The sequence below is a fragment of the Periplaneta americana genome, chromosome 16 (genome assembly GCF_040183065.1).
Source record: "Periplaneta americana isolate PAMFEO1 chromosome 16, P.americana_PAMFEO1_priV1, whole genome shotgun sequence".
NCBI lineage: Eukaryota > Metazoa > Arthropoda > Insecta > Blattodea > Blattidae > Periplaneta > Periplaneta americana.
Genome location: NC_091132.1, coordinates 158,200,609 through 158,221,538, shown reverse-complemented (window position 1 = coordinate 158,221,538; position 20,930 = coordinate 158,200,609). Strand labels below are relative to the sequence as shown.

The 20,930-nt window shown below is 34.8% G+C and overlaps 2 protein-coding genes across 2 annotated transcripts in view; both read left to right on the top strand.

Moving 5' to 3' along the window:
- Positions 1-20,930, top strand: part of LOC138691562 (gastrula zinc finger protein XlCGF57.1-like) — a 449,766-nt gene that overhangs the window by 65,322 nt on the left and 363,514 nt on the right. The window lies entirely within an intron of this gene.
- LOC138691572 (zinc finger protein 239-like) lies at positions 1,488-20,738 on the top strand. The gene is made up of 4 exons (XM_069813669.1): positions 1,488-1,596; positions 2,085-2,225; positions 7,770-7,852; positions 19,819-20,738. Exons 1-4 carry the CDS (start codon positions 1,555-1,557, stop codon positions 20,348-20,350), a joined length of 798 nt encoding a protein of 265 aa, XP_069669770.1. The 5' UTR covers positions 1,488-1,554; the 3' UTR covers positions 20,351-20,738.

Here is a 20,930-nt window from a genome sequence, read left to right as displayed (position 1 = left end):
AAGCCACTTGAAATTTAAAGGTCATTGGCTGGTAGAGATAAAATGTAATATCTGTAGAACATTGAGTCAATGTTAAGTGGGCATATACGGATGAGAGGTGTGTTTTTGTTTTGCTAAACTTAAAGACTATGCTAACTCATTTAAAGTTTGTGTGACTAGTCTGTACATTTTCGTTTGGTTTTACTTTGGTTATAGGTCGATTTTCTTATATTTTATTTGTATTTCTGGTGGTGTGGAGGAGATAGTCTGATGGGCTTAACTACATCAGAATTAGTAAATAAACAAATATATATGTATAAAATAAACAACAGTTGAACATAAGGCATATCATTCCTGTAAGTGACGCAATGTAAAGATTCATCTTTATGGACGAGGTAAGCTTAGTAAATAGAATTTGTTTCGGTTGTCTGTAGTTGAGTTCCGAGACTTCCGAAAAGTCTAACGATCAGTTTAATTAAACTCTTGCAGCTCCAGTAGAAAACTTAACTTGCAATACCAGCGACGTATATTGTTGAATTTTGTTTAGGTGTAGGCCTACTCGTGTGAACAATTGATTTTAACTCTTAGGAAATGAACCATTCCTCCTTATTGTGAATTATACGTACACAAAACACTGATTAGACTTGAAAGTTGCAAGTAACCTAATGAAAAATTTAGTAGCTGAAGTGTGACTTAAATGGTGTTCAATTGGTAATTTGTATCTGAACCACGGCATCACCTGGCTACTCAAGCGTCACAGCATAGTCTAGTATATACAGTCACGAAGCTCAATACGGAGAAAATATGCATCCATACATACAGTAGTTGTTAACCATTAGGTTTGCTACTATCGCCTCATTAGAGACAATACGAAATAATACCGGCACAGCCTATTGTTCCTAGTACTCTCAACATATAGTTTAGAAACAGTGTGCTTTATTCATCAAAACATAGATTCCTTTAAAACAAATTCAACATATCATGAGTATAACACCAGAACATCCCAAAACATACATCTGAATTACCACAGGCTTACCAGAAGTCTTAACAGCATATCACTTAGAGGCAGCAATTTATATAATAAACTTCCACAGAAAATCAAAGAACTTAACATAAGAAAATTAAAAAAAAGAGGTAAAGAACATTTTGACACATGTGCCATTTTGCACAAATGAATATCTAAATTTAAAATTTTAGAATTTAATGTTTCTTGATACTGCCCTTGACCATTTATGTTTCAGGTAACTCAAGAGTTGAAGAAAAGACAGGGAAAAGCAAAAAGAGAAGATACTAGATAGAACAGTGGAGACTGAAGATCAAGCTTGTTCTATAATATTAAACTGTTACATTTATTTAGAATTAAGTCTATTTTTGTATTATATTGTATGTTATGTCATTTTTCTTGTGTACTGACGACGCCATGAATGTTTGTAATTCTATTCGGCTAATAAAGATCTAATCTAATCTAATCTAATCTCAAGATTCATGACTGTGGTCATAGCCCCGTGTGTCACGGCCAATTTGATCCTCGTGTTTGGCAATACTGTTTTGAATCTTAGCCTAGAATGAGTTGGGATGTACACATACAAAATGGAAGAGAATAGGGCTTCATCAGAGGTAAACAGAATTAATCTTAATATATATTTTCTTTAGGATAAATTTCAGAACACGGATTCCTTCCTTTCCATCTTACTTCAAAATTCCAACCTTGTGCACACAAAATAAATTATTGGCACTGAAAAGCGCCTTTTCGTAAGCATGATGATGCGCATTTGACAAACGCAGACAAATCTGCTCTTTTTAGTATTCTAAGATATAATTGTCAGTGAGGAATCTGTATACTGAAATTTTTCCCAATTGTATTCAGGCCAGGTGCTTTCTGATGTCCTACAATAGTCACATTTTCTCACTCGATCAGTATTTATGGAGTACATGCTACCACTTCCTGACTAGAAAAGCTATCTGGGTTAAACTGCTTCTGTTACTGACGTAGAAATTATGATTCACGTTATCCAATGACTGCCATGCAGATTGGCGGCTGTTACTCTTCAAGTTATCTTTGAAATAACTAACAAAATTATTCACGATGTGTTTCTGTCCTGTAGGAAGGGAATTTATCGCATCTGCAAGTGACGGGCATAAAGACAGAATGCGTGGACCAGAGTTACGATATCAAATCAGAGATAAAGGTTGAAGACATCACACCAGTGCCTATTACCTTTCCTATGGTGAAAACTGAAGTTGATGTAAGTGGTTCTCTGTCAGTATACAGCTATACCAGTAGGTTATTTTTAAGTGTGTCAGACCTATTAATAGTGTAGAATTGTATTAACTGTTTCAACTTTTCCATAACTTTCACCACATAGACTGTGGGGATTGATTTTAGATTTGAAATAAAATAATTCTTAATATTTATTTCTGGTATTGAAGATAGAATTATCTAAAACTTACGTAGACAATTGTATAGATAAACACTATATAATATTTGTTACTCAGTCAAATGACAAATCAATGTAAAATAATGACTTATATTATATGGTCATTAAGTTTTTATACATGAGCTACAAATTGCAAACGTTTTCGCCCATTCAGGCATCTTCAGGCACAATTATACAATGTCTCAATATCAAACTATGTAGCTATTACATTGGTGGTAGATAAACTGTTTAAGATTAATGGTGTACAAAACATCTCCATAATTAAAATGTAATATTACAAGTCATAAATTAAAATAATGTTAAAAACCACGTAGTGTTGTAATTAAACTTCATAATATTCTGTGGAACTCTTGTTCAGTAGAGTCCAATAAGTGATGAATTATGTGTCGTTTGAACGTGGCAACTGTATAGATCACTGTAAAACAATATGTTAAAAACCACGTAGTGTTGTGAGTAAACTTCATAATATTCTGTAGCTAGTACAGTTCCATAGCAGCAGGTCGTCTCACGTCTACATAACTGCTTCAAACATAGGATGTTTTATAGTGATCTATACAGTTGCCACGTTTAAACGACACACAATTCATCACTCATTGAACTCTACTGAACAAGAGTTCCACAGAATATTATGAAGTTTACTCACAACACTACGTGGTTTTTAACATATTGTTTTACAGTGATCTATACAGTTGCCACGTTCAAACGACACATAATTCATCACTTATTGGACTCTACTGAACAAGAGTTCCACAGAATATTATGAAGTTTAATTACAACACTACGTGGTTTTTAACATTATTTTAATTTATGACTTGTAATATTACATTTTAATTATGGAGATGTTTTGTACACCATTAATCTTAAACAGTTTATCTACCACCAATGTAATAGCTACATAGTTTGATATTGAGACATTGTATAATTGTGCCTGAAGATGCCTGAATGGGCGAAAACGTTTGCAATTTGTAGCTCATGTATAAAAACTTAATGACCATATAATATAAGTCATTATGTTACATTGATTTGTCATTTGACTGAGTAACAAATATTATATTGTGTTTATCTATATTAATTGACAATCTGAATACTTCCAACATGCTTTCTAAGTAGACAATTGTGCCTAGGAACAGACTTCTTCTTAAGTTTACGAAATTTTCTCTCTTCTTGTTTCTGATCTAAGATTTACTTTGATACACATTGAACAATGGGTTTAAACACATATAAAGGTTTATAGCAAAATGATTTAGAAGTCCTCTAACTTTGTTAAGACGTGAGTTTATAGGAAATAATAATAATAATAATAATAATAATAATGATAATAATAATAATAATAATAATAATGATAATGATAATAGTAATAATAATAGTAGCCAGTGGCGTGGCTCAGTCGGTTAAGATGCTTGTTTGCCAGTCTTAAGTTGCCCTCGAGCACGGGTTCCATCCCTGCTTAGGTTGATTGGGTTTTTTCCGAGGTTTTTCCCAACCGTAAGGTGAATGTCAAGTAATCTGTGGCGAATCCTCTGCCTCATCTAGCTATCACCAATCTCAATGACACTAAATAACCTTGTAGTTAATACAACGTCGTTAAATAACCAAACTAAAAAAATAATAATAGTAATAATATGTGTAATGGTAGATATAATAATAATAATAATAATAATAATAATAATAATAATAATAGTAATAAAATTAGTAGTAAGTTGAGTCAAGGCTTTCATATGGAATTTGTTTTTGGGGATCTGGAACCATCTTGTATGACATTTTTATGGCTCAGAAGCATATTGTCACGTGCATAGCGGGTGTTGATAATAGAACCTCCTGTAGGGAACATTTTTTACAGTACAATATTCTTGCTGTTTATGGTATGTATATTTTTAATGTATTGCAATTAATTTATTCAAATCTTACTGGAAAACAGGCAAAATATTTGCAACCAAGACCGCTTCAAGTGATATCTCTAGCCAGTGCTTTTGCTTCAGTAAAGTCTCATTTTATAAACCTATGAAGTCCACACCTGTGGAGTTAAGGGTTGGGGTTTTTTCCGGGATTTTCCCTCAGCCCAATATAAGCAAATGCTGGATAACTTTCGGTGCTGGACCCCGGACTGATTTCACCAGCATTATCACCTTCATCTTATTCAGACGCAAAATGACGTAAGATGTTGATAAAGTGTAGTAAAATAACCTACAAAAATGAAAAATAAATCTGTGGAGCAACAATTGACTGTCTTCTGACAAAGGAAAAATTTTACAGTCCGTACGAAAGAAACCAAATGACCTGGAAATGTACAAAAACTTTCCCAGACATGTTCAAACATTTTTAACAAGAGCCAGAACAGGTCACATTGTCACTCAATTGTATCTACACAGATTTCACCTTTTTCATAATCCTTCTTGTCTGTGGTGTGATAATCATGAAGATCTGAAACACATTCTTCTACTGTCCATCCATAAACTACAAAAGAAGTAAATTAAAATCATCGGTAGCACTTGCAGAAGACACAGCCCTGCAGTATATATTGACTACACCTCAACTCTGGCTACTGGCAACAGCCATCTATAATGAACACCGATCAAAATACCCCTCATTTCTCATGAAAAACAAAAGCTGAATAGACTACAGTGGACTTCATGTTGTCAGTAAACGGCTGAATACATTAAGAAGACTTTCATACTTATGATACTCGCAATAAGAGTAGTTTAAGTATTCCGGTACATCACCTTACAAATATTAGCAGAACTTATATGGTTTCTGGTATTAAGATTTAGAATAGCTTGCCTGAGGATATTAAATATACAAATGACACTCTTAAATTTAGAAGATGTTGGTAAATCAATTAGGGCATTATTAGCAATTTTAAATAAAGGGTGTCTTATTCGTATGGGTTTATTCATTAATTTATTTGCCGTAGTGGTCCTTTTGAAATATTTGTAATTTTTACTACTACAAGTCCACACCTGTGGAGTAACGGTCAGCGCGTCTGGCCGCGAAACCAGGTGGCCCGGGTTCGATTCCCGGTTGGGGCAAGTTACCTGGTTGAGGTTTTTTCCGGGGTTTTCCCTCAACCTAATATGAGCAAATGCTGGGTAGCTTTCGGTGCTGGACCCCGGACTCATTTCACTGGCATTATCACCTTCATCTCATTCAGACGCTAAATAACCGAAGATGTTGATAAAGCGTCGTAAAATAACCTACTGAAAAAAAAATTTACTACTACAATTAGTGTTAAAAATAAATAGGAGGCGAGGAAGTATATAAATATAAATTAATACATTTGTCTCCTTATAGTCTAGAGGTCACACATGTGGGCCTTTGTACTCTTGCCTAATGTATTTTATATTTGACTTACTGTAATTTTAATGTATTAATATGTTTTATTGACAATGTGTATGCATATTATTTATACCTCTGACAAAGTTTATCTAATAATAATAATAATAATAATAATAATAATTATAATAATAATAATAACAACAATATTTAATTTACTATTATTTTTACTATTATTAAATATTATTATTATTATTATTATTATTATTATTATTAGTATTATTATTATTATTATTATTACTATTATTATTGTTATTATATTGTCTCTATAAAAGAAGTGGGTGTATTTTGTTATATGCAATCTGTGAAAATGTGCCACACTGTTGAGCACCTCATCTGCTGTCCCCTGCAGTTTGATTCATAGTTGATATTCGACGTTTAGATTTTTTCTAATGTTCTAATGTTACAGTTATTAAATTGGCATTTACACCATTTCCTATGGACATCGATCTACCATAACTTTCTGTGTCTGTCACGAAACCAGTCTCTTCATTTGTTTTACAAGCTTCCACAATGACGACAAATTCCAGGTTTCATACCTTAATTAATTTTGGGTTATGAATCCTTTGAATCTACAGCAACAATCTGTATTAAAAATTCATTTGCAAGTGTGGTAGCAAAACCTTTATTTTCTGCTGTCTGATGTGAAAGGAAAAAGTTGTGACAGAGAGCCTGCATTTTGAGGCAATAGAAAGCGAAATATATTAATTTTTCAATATGCAGGGTAATTCACAAGGATTTACCGTCCCTTATGGAGCTTAATTCAGAAGACATTCTGGGCAAGAAAGTCATATAAACATTTGTCCCAATCTCAATATTTTCAAACATTAATTTGAAGTTGTTAGTAAAATAACTTTTTTCTTTATTTTTAAGGGTAAAAATATTAAAAATAGAGAATGAACTATTCAAAAGTGTGATTTCTTTAATTGGCTAGTGTTCTGAAGCTAAAAATATGTTAGTTGTTTTGCACAGATTTTATTTTTAAATTTTTAACTAAAAATGGCATCATTCTTACGCACTTATCAAAAAAATAGTTACAAATCATAACACTTTAGGAACTTATTATTTACAGTTTAATTATTCGTCTTAAATAATTTAAAAGAGTGGTGTGATTTGTAACAATTGTTGTATTAAATGTTAAATCTTATGTTTTATTTAACGATGCTCGCAACTGCAGAGGTTATATCAGCGTCGCCGGATGTGCCGGAATTTTGTCCCGCAGGAGTTCTTTTACATGCCAGTAAATCTACTGACATGAGCCTGTCGCATTTAAGCACACTTAAATGCCATCGACCTGGCCCAGGATCGAACCCGCAACCTTGGGCATAGAAGGCCAGAGCTATACCAACTCGCCAACCAGGTCGACCAATTGTTGTGATAAGTATGTAAGAAAATGTAATTTTTTAGTTAAAAATCGAACAAAAATTGTGTACGAAGCAACTATGGAATTCACAACACATTTTTAGCTTCGGAATAATAGCTAATTAAAGAAATGATACTCCTGAATAGTTCATTCTTTATCTGTAATATTCTTTTAGCCTTAAAACTAAAGAATAATGATATTTTACAAACAATTTAAAATTGGTGTAGGCTTAATTGTGAAAATATTGAGATTAGGATAAATGTTTATATGATATTTTTTGCTCTGAATTTCTTCGGAAATAAGCTCCATAAGGGACGGTAAATCCTCGTGAATCACCCTGTATAACCTTTTTATTGTTTATTTACTTCAACTAATCTTGCAAATTCTCGTTATGTATTTGGAGATCATTTATACATGACATACACACTTGATTGCATTGCCTCACATTACAAGTAAATAGCCTGAGTATAAGGAAGGATGTAATAGGACGTAAAACAATACCTTTTGGAGAACTAATTGGAATTTGTGTAGAGGTCATTACAACCTCACCGAAAAGATAGATTGCATTCTCTATGTTTAAATAGTGAGGCATGCGACATAGGAAAACAATAACAATATAGCCAGTTAAAGCTCTCTTCATAAATTACTCACTTTTACAGGAAGAATTTTTCGATGTGGACGGAGTTCAGCATGAACAGAAAGTGGAAATATTTTCAGAAGAGGATGAAGTGTTCACTGAGAGGTGAGTGTACTGTGCTGGTTTTGCTTCTTCCATTCTTTGATAACGAATTTAGTGATGACGTAGGAAATAAATTTTATAATGTGTGACACTGTTTTTGTCTACTATGTACTACAAAGTGTGTGAAATTAATTTTTAACAATAACAGCTAATATTTTAACTGCATTTGCAAATTATGCTATAACTTTTTTATTTTTCTTTGGCAGTCATCACATATTTGTTTAATTTATAATTTATTTCATCTTCTGTAAATTAAGCTCTCCAATGTAAAGAATTTATATTGTCTATCAAAATTTGAGACATTTTGTTTTGATATATTAATAAAGTATCATGAATTGGTTTAATTACGGTCACTCAACTGGTCCTAGTGAAAGCATTCAAAATGTAAACTTTGTTAAAGTTATATTTTATTTAACGACGCTCAGAACTGCAGAGGTTATATCAGCGTCGCCGGATGTGCCAGAATTTTGTCCCGCAGGACTTCTTTTACGTGCCAGTAAATCTACTGACATGAGCCTGTTGCATTTAAGCACACTTAAATGCCATCGACCTGGCCCAGGATCGAACCCGCAACATTGGGCATAGAAGGCCAGCACTATACCAACTCGCCAACCAGGTAGACTGTAAACTTTGAAAATTACTGTTGCTATCCCCACTTACTTTACCTCGTGCTATATCACGCATACAGACATAAAAATATTCATCTAGTGAGAGCTGTGGTACGAGATCCCAGTGCAGCACAGATCTCATAGCTGAAGCTAGATCAGGTTGTGACCTCTTATCGCGATTATTTCGATTGACACTCATTGATGTTCGGATCTATTGCTCTAACCCTCTGGTGATGCATTCCCAAACCCACACCAGCCGACAACACTAAGGTTCTCTGGTCCACGTTTCGAGCAGGTAACCCTACTCATCCCTACGCCAACCACCTCCATGCGTCGCTGGCCAGCGATCCAACTGTGACCTTGTCTGCCACAAGTGTCACTATGGATCTTTTCGATGAAAAAATCCCAGACGTGACCGGGAATCGAACCCGGGCCGCCTGCGTGACAGTCTGACTTGCAGAGGTATTGACACCTATGATATTAACGAAAGCGCGGCGACCCTCAGCCAGAGTGTGATATATACCATGTTCCACTTACGGTAGAACATTTTTTATTGCAATGTAGAAAATATGACCGTGTCCATCGGCAATATGGAATTCGGCCGACTTTACGTGACTCCTTGGAAATGATTTTAATTGTACAAATGCAGTTCTGACATTTTTATTGATTGCAGGACTTAACAGGGTGATTTAGTTTTTTTTTTTTTTTGCCCATTTTACTTATCCTCCAGACCCTTTACATCTGGAGGTACATTTGTTTTTAGTATATGTTTTTAACAAACTTGACATTCGGACCTTTTACATTTGAGTATTTTAGAAATGCGCCAGATAATAATTTATTTCTTGTGGCATTTGTTTTATTATTTTTATTATTTCTTTATAAATACTAGCTAGGGTCTGAGAACTGCTCACTTAAATAATTTTTATGCATCACCTTGTTGAAACTGCATTTGTGGACCTCGTTTTAATCGTGACAACACTTTTTAGTTCTTTTAAGTGCCTGTATTCTGGTTATTGTGTTGTGTTTCTGTTTTGTGAAGGATTTTCGATAAGGGCGCAAATGGCCATAGTAGCTGACGCGCCCTTTTTAAACTCCACTAACTAACTAACTAGCTATTAACAAAAAGGAAATTACGCTTGGTACTTCTCTTGCAATTTTTCCACTGGCGCAAATGCGGCGTAGAATTATAGCATATCATATGAGGAGTCCATGGCTCATCTTGATCTCCACACTTGACACCAAAATAACATAAATGTGCTACTTTCGCAAACTCTGAAGTAAGTTTTCCACTAACTTTTAGTTTGTACTCTCAACATAGATAGCAAAATATGTCGGGTTGATTCAAGCACGACCGTTGTGAATCGGCTATGCTTCTGCAATGCTCGATATCCAAAAATGAAATTTATGAGTGAGAATATAATTGTACAGACCCCCTATACCATAGATGGGCAAGCGCTGTTTCGTGACTCAATTTGAGTTGCAGTCTTGAATGAGGTACTGTGCCGTGTGAATCGAAACAAGTACAGCTCCATTTCAAAAAAGTCAACAAGCCGTGGCGGATTAACATTTACGTGTCTCTCTCAAAATCTTCAACCTCTTCAAATAAACGCAAATTTAAAGGAGAATGGGAAGAAGAGTTTTTCTACGTAGCAAGTGGAGGAAATTTTACCTATCTGCTATTCTCCAAAATGCTATTAGGCGTTTTTAAGGGAAACGTTAGACGCCATTATCAGATAAATCATAAACATTATCATCAGATTGTGGGGATGGAAAGGGTATATTATTACTAGAATTAAAGGACGCTTATAATTAGAGAGCGGAATTTTAGGCCCTAAAAGTGGCATTGTAGGCTCCTAAAATAGCCCCTTAAATTTCTTTATTTATGGTCTGTAAAATAATTTTTTTTTTTTTTTTGGGATAAAGAATGTCACTGATATAAGATTCATCATTTATTTAATGCAACATTATAGGATTAACAGAAACTTCCACACATTTCACATTTTACAAAGGTACAAATGCATACACAAAATGAAGACATTCTATTTTTAAATTAATGGTTTTCATTCACCAATCACATTTTCATAGCTTGCTTCACAGTAGATGATCAGCACCTATTGTGGCTATTGTGTCGCTCACTGCTGTACTTACAAATGGTGAGAAAAAAGGAAGGAGCTGTTATCTCGGAATGTAAAAGAATGCTTATTCGGGTACAACCCAGTGAGTTTGTGTTAAATTGCTGAAAGACAGAGGAAGATGTAATAATAATAATAATAATAATAATAATAATAATAATAATAATAATAATAATTTGTCCTGCAGAAGTTCTTTTACATACCAGTAAATCTACTAACATGAGCCTGTTATATTTAGGCACACTTAAATGCTATTGACCTGGGCCGGGATCGAACCCGCAACCTCGAGCACATAAGGCCAGCACTATACCGACTACGCCACACAGGCCAACTGAAAGTTCGAATTTTAGGATTGAACGATTGTAAGAATGAGAAGGGGTGACCCGGAGTTACTTCTCTATTGTGTCGTTCACTGTTAGGAAGAAGTTGTTATCTGCCTTGGAATGTAAACAGTACAGGATGTTAAGAAAAACAGTGAACAGTTACGAAAAATGATGCAAAAAAAAATGGGCACTAACGTCGAAATAGGGATTTTTAGGCATTATAAAACCCGTTTATTTCTACCTATATTTTCATGAAAAATGAAAATATTAAATCTCATGCCTGTGTGTATCAAGGAAAAAAATAGGTTTTGCCTAAATTCCGCTCTCTACTTATAATAAACAAAGTGAAGAACAGACTGAACCAAAAGAAGGTGTTAATAGCCAGTTGTTGTGTAGCGTGCGACATTGGTAAATCTATGAAACCTTTCGTTCAAAATGACTTTGTGGAAAACTGTGTCTTAAAGTTAGCTGAAATTATTTGTTCCCAAGAAAAAATACATTTTGAGAAAGTATGTTTGTCCAGACTCACCATAGTAAGAAGAATAGAGGACATATCAAAATATATTGATACAAAGTTGTCAGTGCAATTAAATGGACGAAAGTTTTGATATAACTGATACTGTGCAATTAGGCGTGTTTGTTCTTGATGTGAATCAGGAGTTAACAGTAGCTGAGTGTTTTCTAGGTTTAATACCATTGTCCGGACAAACAACAGGAGAGGATATTTTTATGGCATTTCGTACTTTGATTACAAATAAGGAATTGGACTGGCAAAAAATTAGTGTCCGTTGCAACAGATGGTGCCCTAACTATGATTAGTGATACCAGAGGTTTCGTTGATAGACTGAGGGCATATTTACAAGAGATGGCTATAAATGGGAAAGTGTATTATTTTCAATCTATGCGGATGAAGTGAATATGTTAGGAGAAAATCCACAAACGATTAGGGAAAACATGGGAATTTTACCTGAAGCAAGTAAAGAGATAAGTTTGCAAGTAAATCCCGCAAAGACAAAGTATATGATTATGTCTCGTGACAAGAATATTATACGAAATAGAAATATAAAAATTGGAAATTTATCCTTTGAAGAGGTGGAAAAATTCAAATATCTGGGAGCAACAGTAACAAATATAAATGATACTCGGGAGGAAATTAAACACAGATTAAATTAAATAAGGGAAATGCCTGTTATTATTCGGTTGAGAAACTTTTATCATCCAGTCTGCTGTCAAAAAATCTGAAAGTCAGAATTTATAAAACAGTTATATTACCGGTTGTTCTTTATGGTTGTGAAACTTAGACTCTCACTTTGAGACAGGAACATAGGTTGAGGGTGTTTGAGAATAAGGTGCTTAGGAAAATATTTGGGGCTAAGAGGGATGCAGTTACAGGAGAATGGAGAAAGTTACACAACACAGAACTGCACGCATTGTATTCTTCACCTGACATAATTAGGAACATAAAATGGAGACGTTTTAGATGGGCAGGGCATGTAGCACGGATGGGCGAATCTAGAAATGCATATAGAGTGTTAGTTGGAAGCCCAGAGGGAAAAAGACCTTTGGGGAAGCCGAGACGTAGATGGGGTTCCTTGAAAGCCAGTAAGTAAGTATTATTTTCAATGCATTATCAATCAGGAGTCTTTGTGTACAAAAGTGCTGAATATGGATAACGTCATGAGCATTGTTGTAAAGACAATCAATAAAATAAAATATAAAGCACTTGAGCCTGTCAGTTTCGAACATTTCTGAAAGATATGAGTCAACATTATGAAGATTTAATTTACTACACTGAAGTGAGATGGCCCATCCTCGGTCGGATGCTACACAGATTCTTCGAACTTCGTGAGGTAATTGCTGAATTCTTGCGAACATAGGGATTACCTGTTCCTGGGTTAGAACACAAAGATTGGTTAAATGACCTGGCATTTCTGACTGATATTTGTCAACATTTGAATCACTGAAATACACATTTGCAGGGAAAACAAAACATATAGTGGATGCTGTTATAGATTAATTAATTTGTCCTACAGAATAATAACTGTAATATTGACAATTAATATTTGAGGAGAAAAATTCGCTCTGGCGCCGGGGATCGAACCCGGGTCAAACCCTTCCCCTTCAATGTTTCCCTTTGTGGTCCGGTACTGTGGATTGAATTCGGCGTAGCTCAGTGTTCAGAGCGCTTGGTACGTAGAACCAAGGACCCGGGTTCGATCCCCGGTGCCGGAGCGAATTTTTTTTCTCAAATATTAAATATTAATATAGTGGATGCGTATGGAGACGTGAAAGTATTCATTTCGAAACTAGATCTGTGGAAATATCAAATTTTAGAAAACAACCTGTACCACTTTCCTAGTCTCAACTTTTTAGGATATGTGGCATAACAAAAACTACAAAATTACAGCAATCTATTAGAAAATCTACATATAAAATTTAATTGTCAGCGATTCAGAGATTTCCAGCAAATGGAAAATGATTGTTTAGTGTTTGCTAATCCAGTGACTGTTGATGTGCGAAATGTGCATTTGAATTTACAGTTGGAAGTTATAGAAATGGAAAATGACATAGTCGTTAATAGTAGGTGTCAAGGTCTGTATGGCTGAAGCATTTTTTAAATACAGCCAAACTCAGAATACCATAATCTTTGTAAATTTTGTTCCAAAATGTTAGCCATGTTGTGCTCCACATATTCTCCTTAATGAAATATGTTAAATCAGAACGTAGATCTCGTTTGAGCAATGAACATTTGTTAACAATATTAAATATTGATCTCACGGATGTCGATGATGGCCCCGATTACGTTGTATGGTATGGAGAGCCTTGCATTACAAGACAAACACATGAGTAAGATTACTGCTACGGAAATTAAATTTGTAACGAGAGTAATATGGAAAACCAAAAGAGATGGAATCAGAAATGAAAGAATCCGAGAAGAGACTGGACAGAGGAAAGCTATGAGCATGGTAGTGGAGGAACGCCAATTGAAGTGGTTTGGTCACGTTAAAAGAATGGGAGAGGAAAGGAAAGCAAAACAGGTTTTTGAAATGCGAGTGGAGGGAAGATTTAGAAGAGGAAGACCACGTATAACATGGGAGGAATTGAGAGAATTGGACAGAAACAAGGGAAGACAGTGGGAAAAATAAAGAGATTGGAGTGGCAGAGATGGTTAGACCGAGGTTACCCCGACACGCTTGACAGCATAAGGGATGGAAGAAGAAGAAGAAGAAGAAGAAGATCTCACGGATGAAGAACCAGATTTTAAGACGTCTGCAGACAGTAATATAATGAAGCTATGGCTGTATACCGCAATCCGCCAGAGAACAGTCCAAAACAGCTGTGTTTACTTCTTCACCCCTCCCAACTTTTCCCTGTGCCACTAGTTGCTATACTCTGAGTCGCAGGGTGCCCTTCCATGCCCTATACGATCGTAACTATGATTTAATTAAGATCTCTAACATTCAGAATCCAATGTTTCGGATGTAAAATTACACTTGGAAGCATAGGTGGAATTATGGGGGGGGGGGGGCCAAAACTTGGCCGAAGACTTTTTTCTATTAACGTTAGAAAATATTAATTTCAAAAGATTTTGGTGAATGTTACTTATGTCCCGCCTACTATAGGAGACATAGGCCAGTTTTACACTAATCTAAACATATTTAGTATAACTTGTTGCTTGTGCGCCATCCCAAACCCCTACCTCCACGCTTAAGAGCGCCAGTCCTTATATACCCGTCAGTCAAGGCCTTCTGACAAAAAAAGCAATTGACAATAGATATCTCAGTCATGACAACCTCATAACATATCCTATTAATTGAATAATCGATCTTGCTACGTGCAACATAATTATATTATATTATTATATTATTACCCATTTCAGCGAGTACTGACGACCACTGCAAAATACGACAATTTGGTCCAGGGAGCATTCTCTTTTGGCACAAAGATGATTTATGTAACATGTTTCTAAATTAGTCTTTTAAATACCGGTACATTCTTTAATATAATTTGGTCCAGGGAGCATTGTCTTTTGGCACAAGGATGATCTATGTAACATGTTTCTAAATTAGTCTTCTAAATACCGGTAAATTCTTTAATATAATTTGGTCCAGGGAGCATTCTCTTTTGGCACAAGGATGATTTATGTAACATGTTTCTAAATTAGTCTTTTAAATACCGGTACATTCTTTAATATAATTTGGTCCAGGGAGCATTCTCTTTTGGCACAAGGATGATTTATGTAACATATTTCTAAATTATTAGTATTTTAAATACCGGTATATTCTTTCATAAATCACTGAAAAACAAATGTGAATATAGGGATGTGGAGTGAATACGAAATTATTATTATTTTTTGGCGCATCATTTTTACGTAAATAACGACAAATAAAAACTAACATGCCACATACTGTATTTTAAGAAATACAGGAAACAAGCATGAATATTATTCACCATTCTTAATGATCTTGGGATAGAAAAAAACGTATGGAATAGAAATTACATACAATTATATGCGTGTAATAAACAATAAGAAAACCATCTTCTATTAATCATTTCAAAACAACGTGGATTGTGTAGGAAAATAATTTCTTATATGTTGCTCCCAATGTGCATCATTGTTAACTTATGAAACCAGATGAAAATTAACATGGCATATAAATACTATTTGAAGAAAGACAGGAGATATTAAGTAATATTAAGCGTTCTTAATGATCTTTGGATGGAAAATAACAATGAAATATGTATAAAATAGAAATTACATATAGGTGAGCATATAAAAAACAGTTAAGTAGAATCATATCTGATTAATAAGCTTAAATTACTCCAGGTGTAAGAGTGATCTATATCTAACGATGTCTCCCAGCAAATTACTTAATTATAAAAATAAAAAAAATCGTGTTAGAAGATTGAAATTGTGTATTTTCTCTGAAACTTTCCAAATATCTGTAGGCAGTCTTTTACATTAGATTGCCGAAAATTGGTTTATAGCGCAGCATTGGCAGTGATAAAAGTGTGAAATATTCGTTCAGTGGGTGGTGGATACTCTACATTGACCAAGATTTTTCTTGTTTTTCTTTATGATTAAGTTTCTGTGCTTAAATTGACGAATTATTGTCGTCAGACATGTGTCTGGATTATAATATTTATTTTAAATTTCTGAACGTATAAGAATTTGTCCACACCTGTGGAGTAACGGTCAGTGCGTCTGGCTGCGAAACCAGATGGCCCGGGTTCGAATCCCGGTCGGGGCAAGTTACCTGGTTGAGGTTTTTTCCGGGGTTTTCCCTCAACCCCATACGAGCAAATTCTGGGTAAATTTCGGTGCTGGACCCCGGACTCATTTCACCGGCATTATCACCTTCATATTATTATTCAGACGCTAAATAACCTAGATGTTGATACAGCGTCGTAAAATAACCCAATAAAAAAACAATATATATATATATATATATAAAAATTTCTATATCTCATTTGAGGAATGGAAGCACTGTAATGTCTCTTTTGTAACAGCCTGTACTCATGTGTTAGAACTCTGCAGGTGTTCAAGCAGTCACTTGAAGAAATATGCATAACATACTGCACAGCAATGCAGAAAAAAGAAAAGTGATCCAGTTAAACTTAAAGACGAGATTAAATAAAATAATTAGAATTCACATTTCATATGATATCTTGCTCTTTTAAATAAACAGATAAAGTAAATGTAAAATTGGTCCACCGCTGTGGAGTAATGGTTAGCACGCCTTGCCATGAAACGAGCGGTGTGGACAAGTTACTTGGTTGGGGTTTTTCCTCAACGAATTGAAGCAAAATTGGTAGGTAATTTTTGATGTTGGACCTCGGACTCATTTCCCCATCATTATTTCACATATCGTCATCTATACAATAGCCCGGGTTGAGTTCACGGTGTGGGGTGCTATACTTTTACAAGAGCACAGCTGTTCGGCTACCCAGTCATTTACAGAATAGGAGTGGTAAACACAATAAGCCTCAGGCTGCAGTGCAAGCCTTCAGGTCCCTCTTCCTTACAAGACGAAAAAAAAAATATATATATTGTATTAGAATTTTACTTTATTTTACAATACCTTTATTAAATGATCATATTCCGATATAGTGTACCAAGGTCAAGTTATAATGGGGGAGGGAGAAGATAAATGATGTTCCCCATAATCTCGTTATATTGGGATTCTATGATTTTTCTTGCCTCCCCCCTCCCAAGGAAACGGTTTTCTCTCCGTCTATGCTTGGAAGCATGTAAACTATCAGAATACTTACTAACTTGTACACACACAAAAACACAAACTAGCAAACAGAAGAACAAATTCCGAAAACAACTGTTTATAAAGATGATATTCAAAATTACGTAGTCTACTTAAACTATGATAAGAATGTAGAGATCATTGCAGATGGTCTATTAAATCAGAATTTTAAGATTTTGTATTGTATGAAACTTATGTATAAATTCAACAATAGTTAAGAAATAGTGCGGTATGCTCTATTCAGTGTGATTTTCTGAATCAGCGCCGCAAACAACACCAAAACAAATATAAAATCCTGGACACCATCACTAAATATATTGTCCAGTTGTGAAGAAGACCAATAACAGACCGAAACATGCAACCAGGTACGGTAAAAATCTAACACATGGAAGACATATAATACTGCGTGTGTCTCACGTCCTAAGCCGAGAGCTCCCTAGTGCTTATAACCACGCCTCTTAGGTCTGCTTGGACCATCACGGCAGCTGCAGCGTGCGGCACGGCAGCATATTACATGTTCTGAAAACATTATCCTATGCCATTGCAGGGGTCTTTACTGGTTATAATACTGAAGACATTAATCGTGGTTACCACTATCGCTATTATCTCTGATGGCAATTTCCTAAAATGTATGTACACACTAGGCCACTCTTCGTTCAGTATGGACAACTGCTGAATTACCATAGAGCAGCATTTCTCAAAGTATGTTCCAGGGTTCCGTGAGCCCTATATGATTTTAACGACATTGTATCAACTTCTAGGTCATTTTGCATCGATGGGATTCATGATAGCAAAATTGTATTTGGCGAGATGAAGCCGGGGATTCGCCAAGGATTACCTGACATTCGCCTTACCGTTGGGGAAAACCTCGGAAAAAATCCAACCATGTAATAAGCCCAAGCGGAAATCGAACCCTCGCCCGAGCGCAACTCTGGATCGATAGGCAAGCGCCTTAGCTGACTGGACTGCTCTGGTGGCTATTTTATACTTAGTGGATACTTTTATAGTATGTTGCGAAAATATGAATCAATAATAACATGAAACCACGGATGATGATGATGATGATGATGATGATAATAATAATAATGATAATAATAATAATAATAATAATAATAATAATCCAAGAATATACGCAATATTATAATAATCGATAATAATAATTGAAGAATATGCGCAATAATAATAATAATAATAATAATAATAATAATCCAAGAATATGCGTAATAATAATATTATTCCAAGAATATGCGTAATAATAATATTCTAAGAATATGCGTAATAATAATATTCCAAAAATATGCGTAATAATAATATTCCAAAAATATGCGTAATAATAATATTCCCAGAATATGCGTAATAATAATATTCCAATAATATGCTTAATAATAATAATAATAATATTCCAATAATATGCTTAATAATAATAATAATATTCCAATAATATGCGTAATAATACTAATATTCCAAGAATATGCGTAATAATAATGTTCCAATAATATACGTAATCATAATAATCTAAGAATATGCGTAATAATAATATTCCAATAATATGCGTAATAATAATATTCCAAAAATATGCGTAATAATAATATTCCCAGAATATGCGTAATAATAATATTCCAATAATATGCTTAATAATAATAATATTCCAATAATATGCGTAATAATACTAATATTCCAATAATATGCGTAATAATACTAATATTCCAAGAATATGCGTAATAATAATGTTCCAATAATATGCGTAATCATAATATTCTAAGAATATGCGTAATAATAATATTCCAATAATATGCGTAATAATAATATTCCAATAATATGCGTAATAAGAATATTCCAATAATATTAGTAATAATAATATTCCAAGAATATGCGTAATAATAGTATGTTTAATGAACATCAAAAACGGAAAACATCCATAATATTTATCACTTTCATCTCTGGATTCTCTGCGTATGTATTCCCTAAAATAAAATACCGAAAAGACAAAATGCAGAAGTACAGTAGAAATAAGATTACAACTTTCCGTCATAAAACCAGATTGCAGGCTTAAAAAGCAAATACATTCGACCCACTGAACAGAATTATTGAGATACTAGCTTTCACTTGTCTGTTAATTATTAAATACTAATAAAACATTACAATGATTCCGCAGTTACACTTCAGGTTAAAAAGGGTTTCGTGGTTCAAAAAGTTTGAGAAACGCTGCCATAGGGGAAAGAGTTCACGGATGTGTACACATGACAACCATGATCACGTTTAGGTCGATAATCTCGAGTAGAGACTGTAGTCTACTACTGGTATTGGTGTTTAGTTGCAGGAATTGATGAGAAGGACATAATTTGTTCTATGAGGAGATAGCGTATACATTCGCTTGTCCATGGCTGACCTTGCTCCATAGTTGACAACAGCATTCCTGAAAAGTCCGATGTGCTGTACACAGGGTAGTAGGCACATGCGGTACCCAGGACCTCCCACTCTCCCCCTCTGCGTGTCGCCCTGCAAAGAAACAGATCAGGAAGTGAGACACGCGCAGTACATATTCTGAAAGATATATTCTCGTGTATAATTACCTGAAATGTTTATGTAATGGTTAATGTATTTTAATCTCACCACATTGAGACCGATTAATTTTGATATTCCTTTCAGCTTTGTGGATCATGATGAGAAGAGAGTGATACGAGAACGCACCGGCATTGGTCGTGAAGAAGACAACTTGACAGAGTGTGGTAGCAACAGACCAGACTGTTCAAACCTTAGCGATGTAGGCCGTAATATGTGCAACGAGGTTTTTGTTACAATACACAACCGCGAAAAGCCATTGAAATGCGATGTTTGTGGTAATTGTTTCACATCATCGTCAAATTTAAAGAGACACACGCTCATACACAGCGGCGAAAAGCCATTCCAATGCGATATTTGTGGAAAGTGTTTCTTGCGATTGGCAGATCTAAACAGGCATGTTCGTAGTCACACAGGCGAAAAACCATTCAAATGCGCGGTGTGTGGAAAGTGTTTCTCAGAATCTTCAAATTTAAAGAAACACGCTCGCACACACACTGTGAAAGGCTATTCAAATTCGTGTTATGTGGAAAGTTTCTCACGATCGTGGGATCTATACAAAAACGTACAGTTGGAACCACCGATTCTGCGGAATGACCTTGCTGACAGTGCCAGTTGACGAGCTATTTGTTGTCCTTCATGAATGAGTTGAAGCTAATGCTTTCCTCCGCTAGTATCATTGCTATGAAACATACAAATGGACCACAGTACAGTCCGAGTGGATAAATTTGTAGCGTGCCGCAAGCGCCTTTTGTTTGCAATGATTTTACAGTACATCTCCTACAATTTTCAAATTAAAATATTAACTTCGGAATATGTATGATAAGATATGTTAATTTCTAACGTACCTTGTTTACATGTTTCGACCTTTCATGGGTCATACTCTGAACTGGTCGTTGTTGGTCTTGGCGCCTCTTGTTTAGTTTCCTGTGAGGGTGTGTTCGTGTGGTGTAGTGTAGAGTCAAAGAGTGTGTGTGTTCTGAAATTGAGTTCAGTGTTGAGAATTTCGTTGGGGTGTTTTTTCGTGTGTATATATATATATATATATATATATATATATATATATATATATTTCATATTGTTCTAGTGTGTTAGTTTCTGGCTTTTTGGTTGGATGTATTTTCATGTCTGTGTTGATGTTTCTGCGGGTGTGGTTAGCATTTGTGATGTGTTCTTTATAACATATTTGAACAAAATTA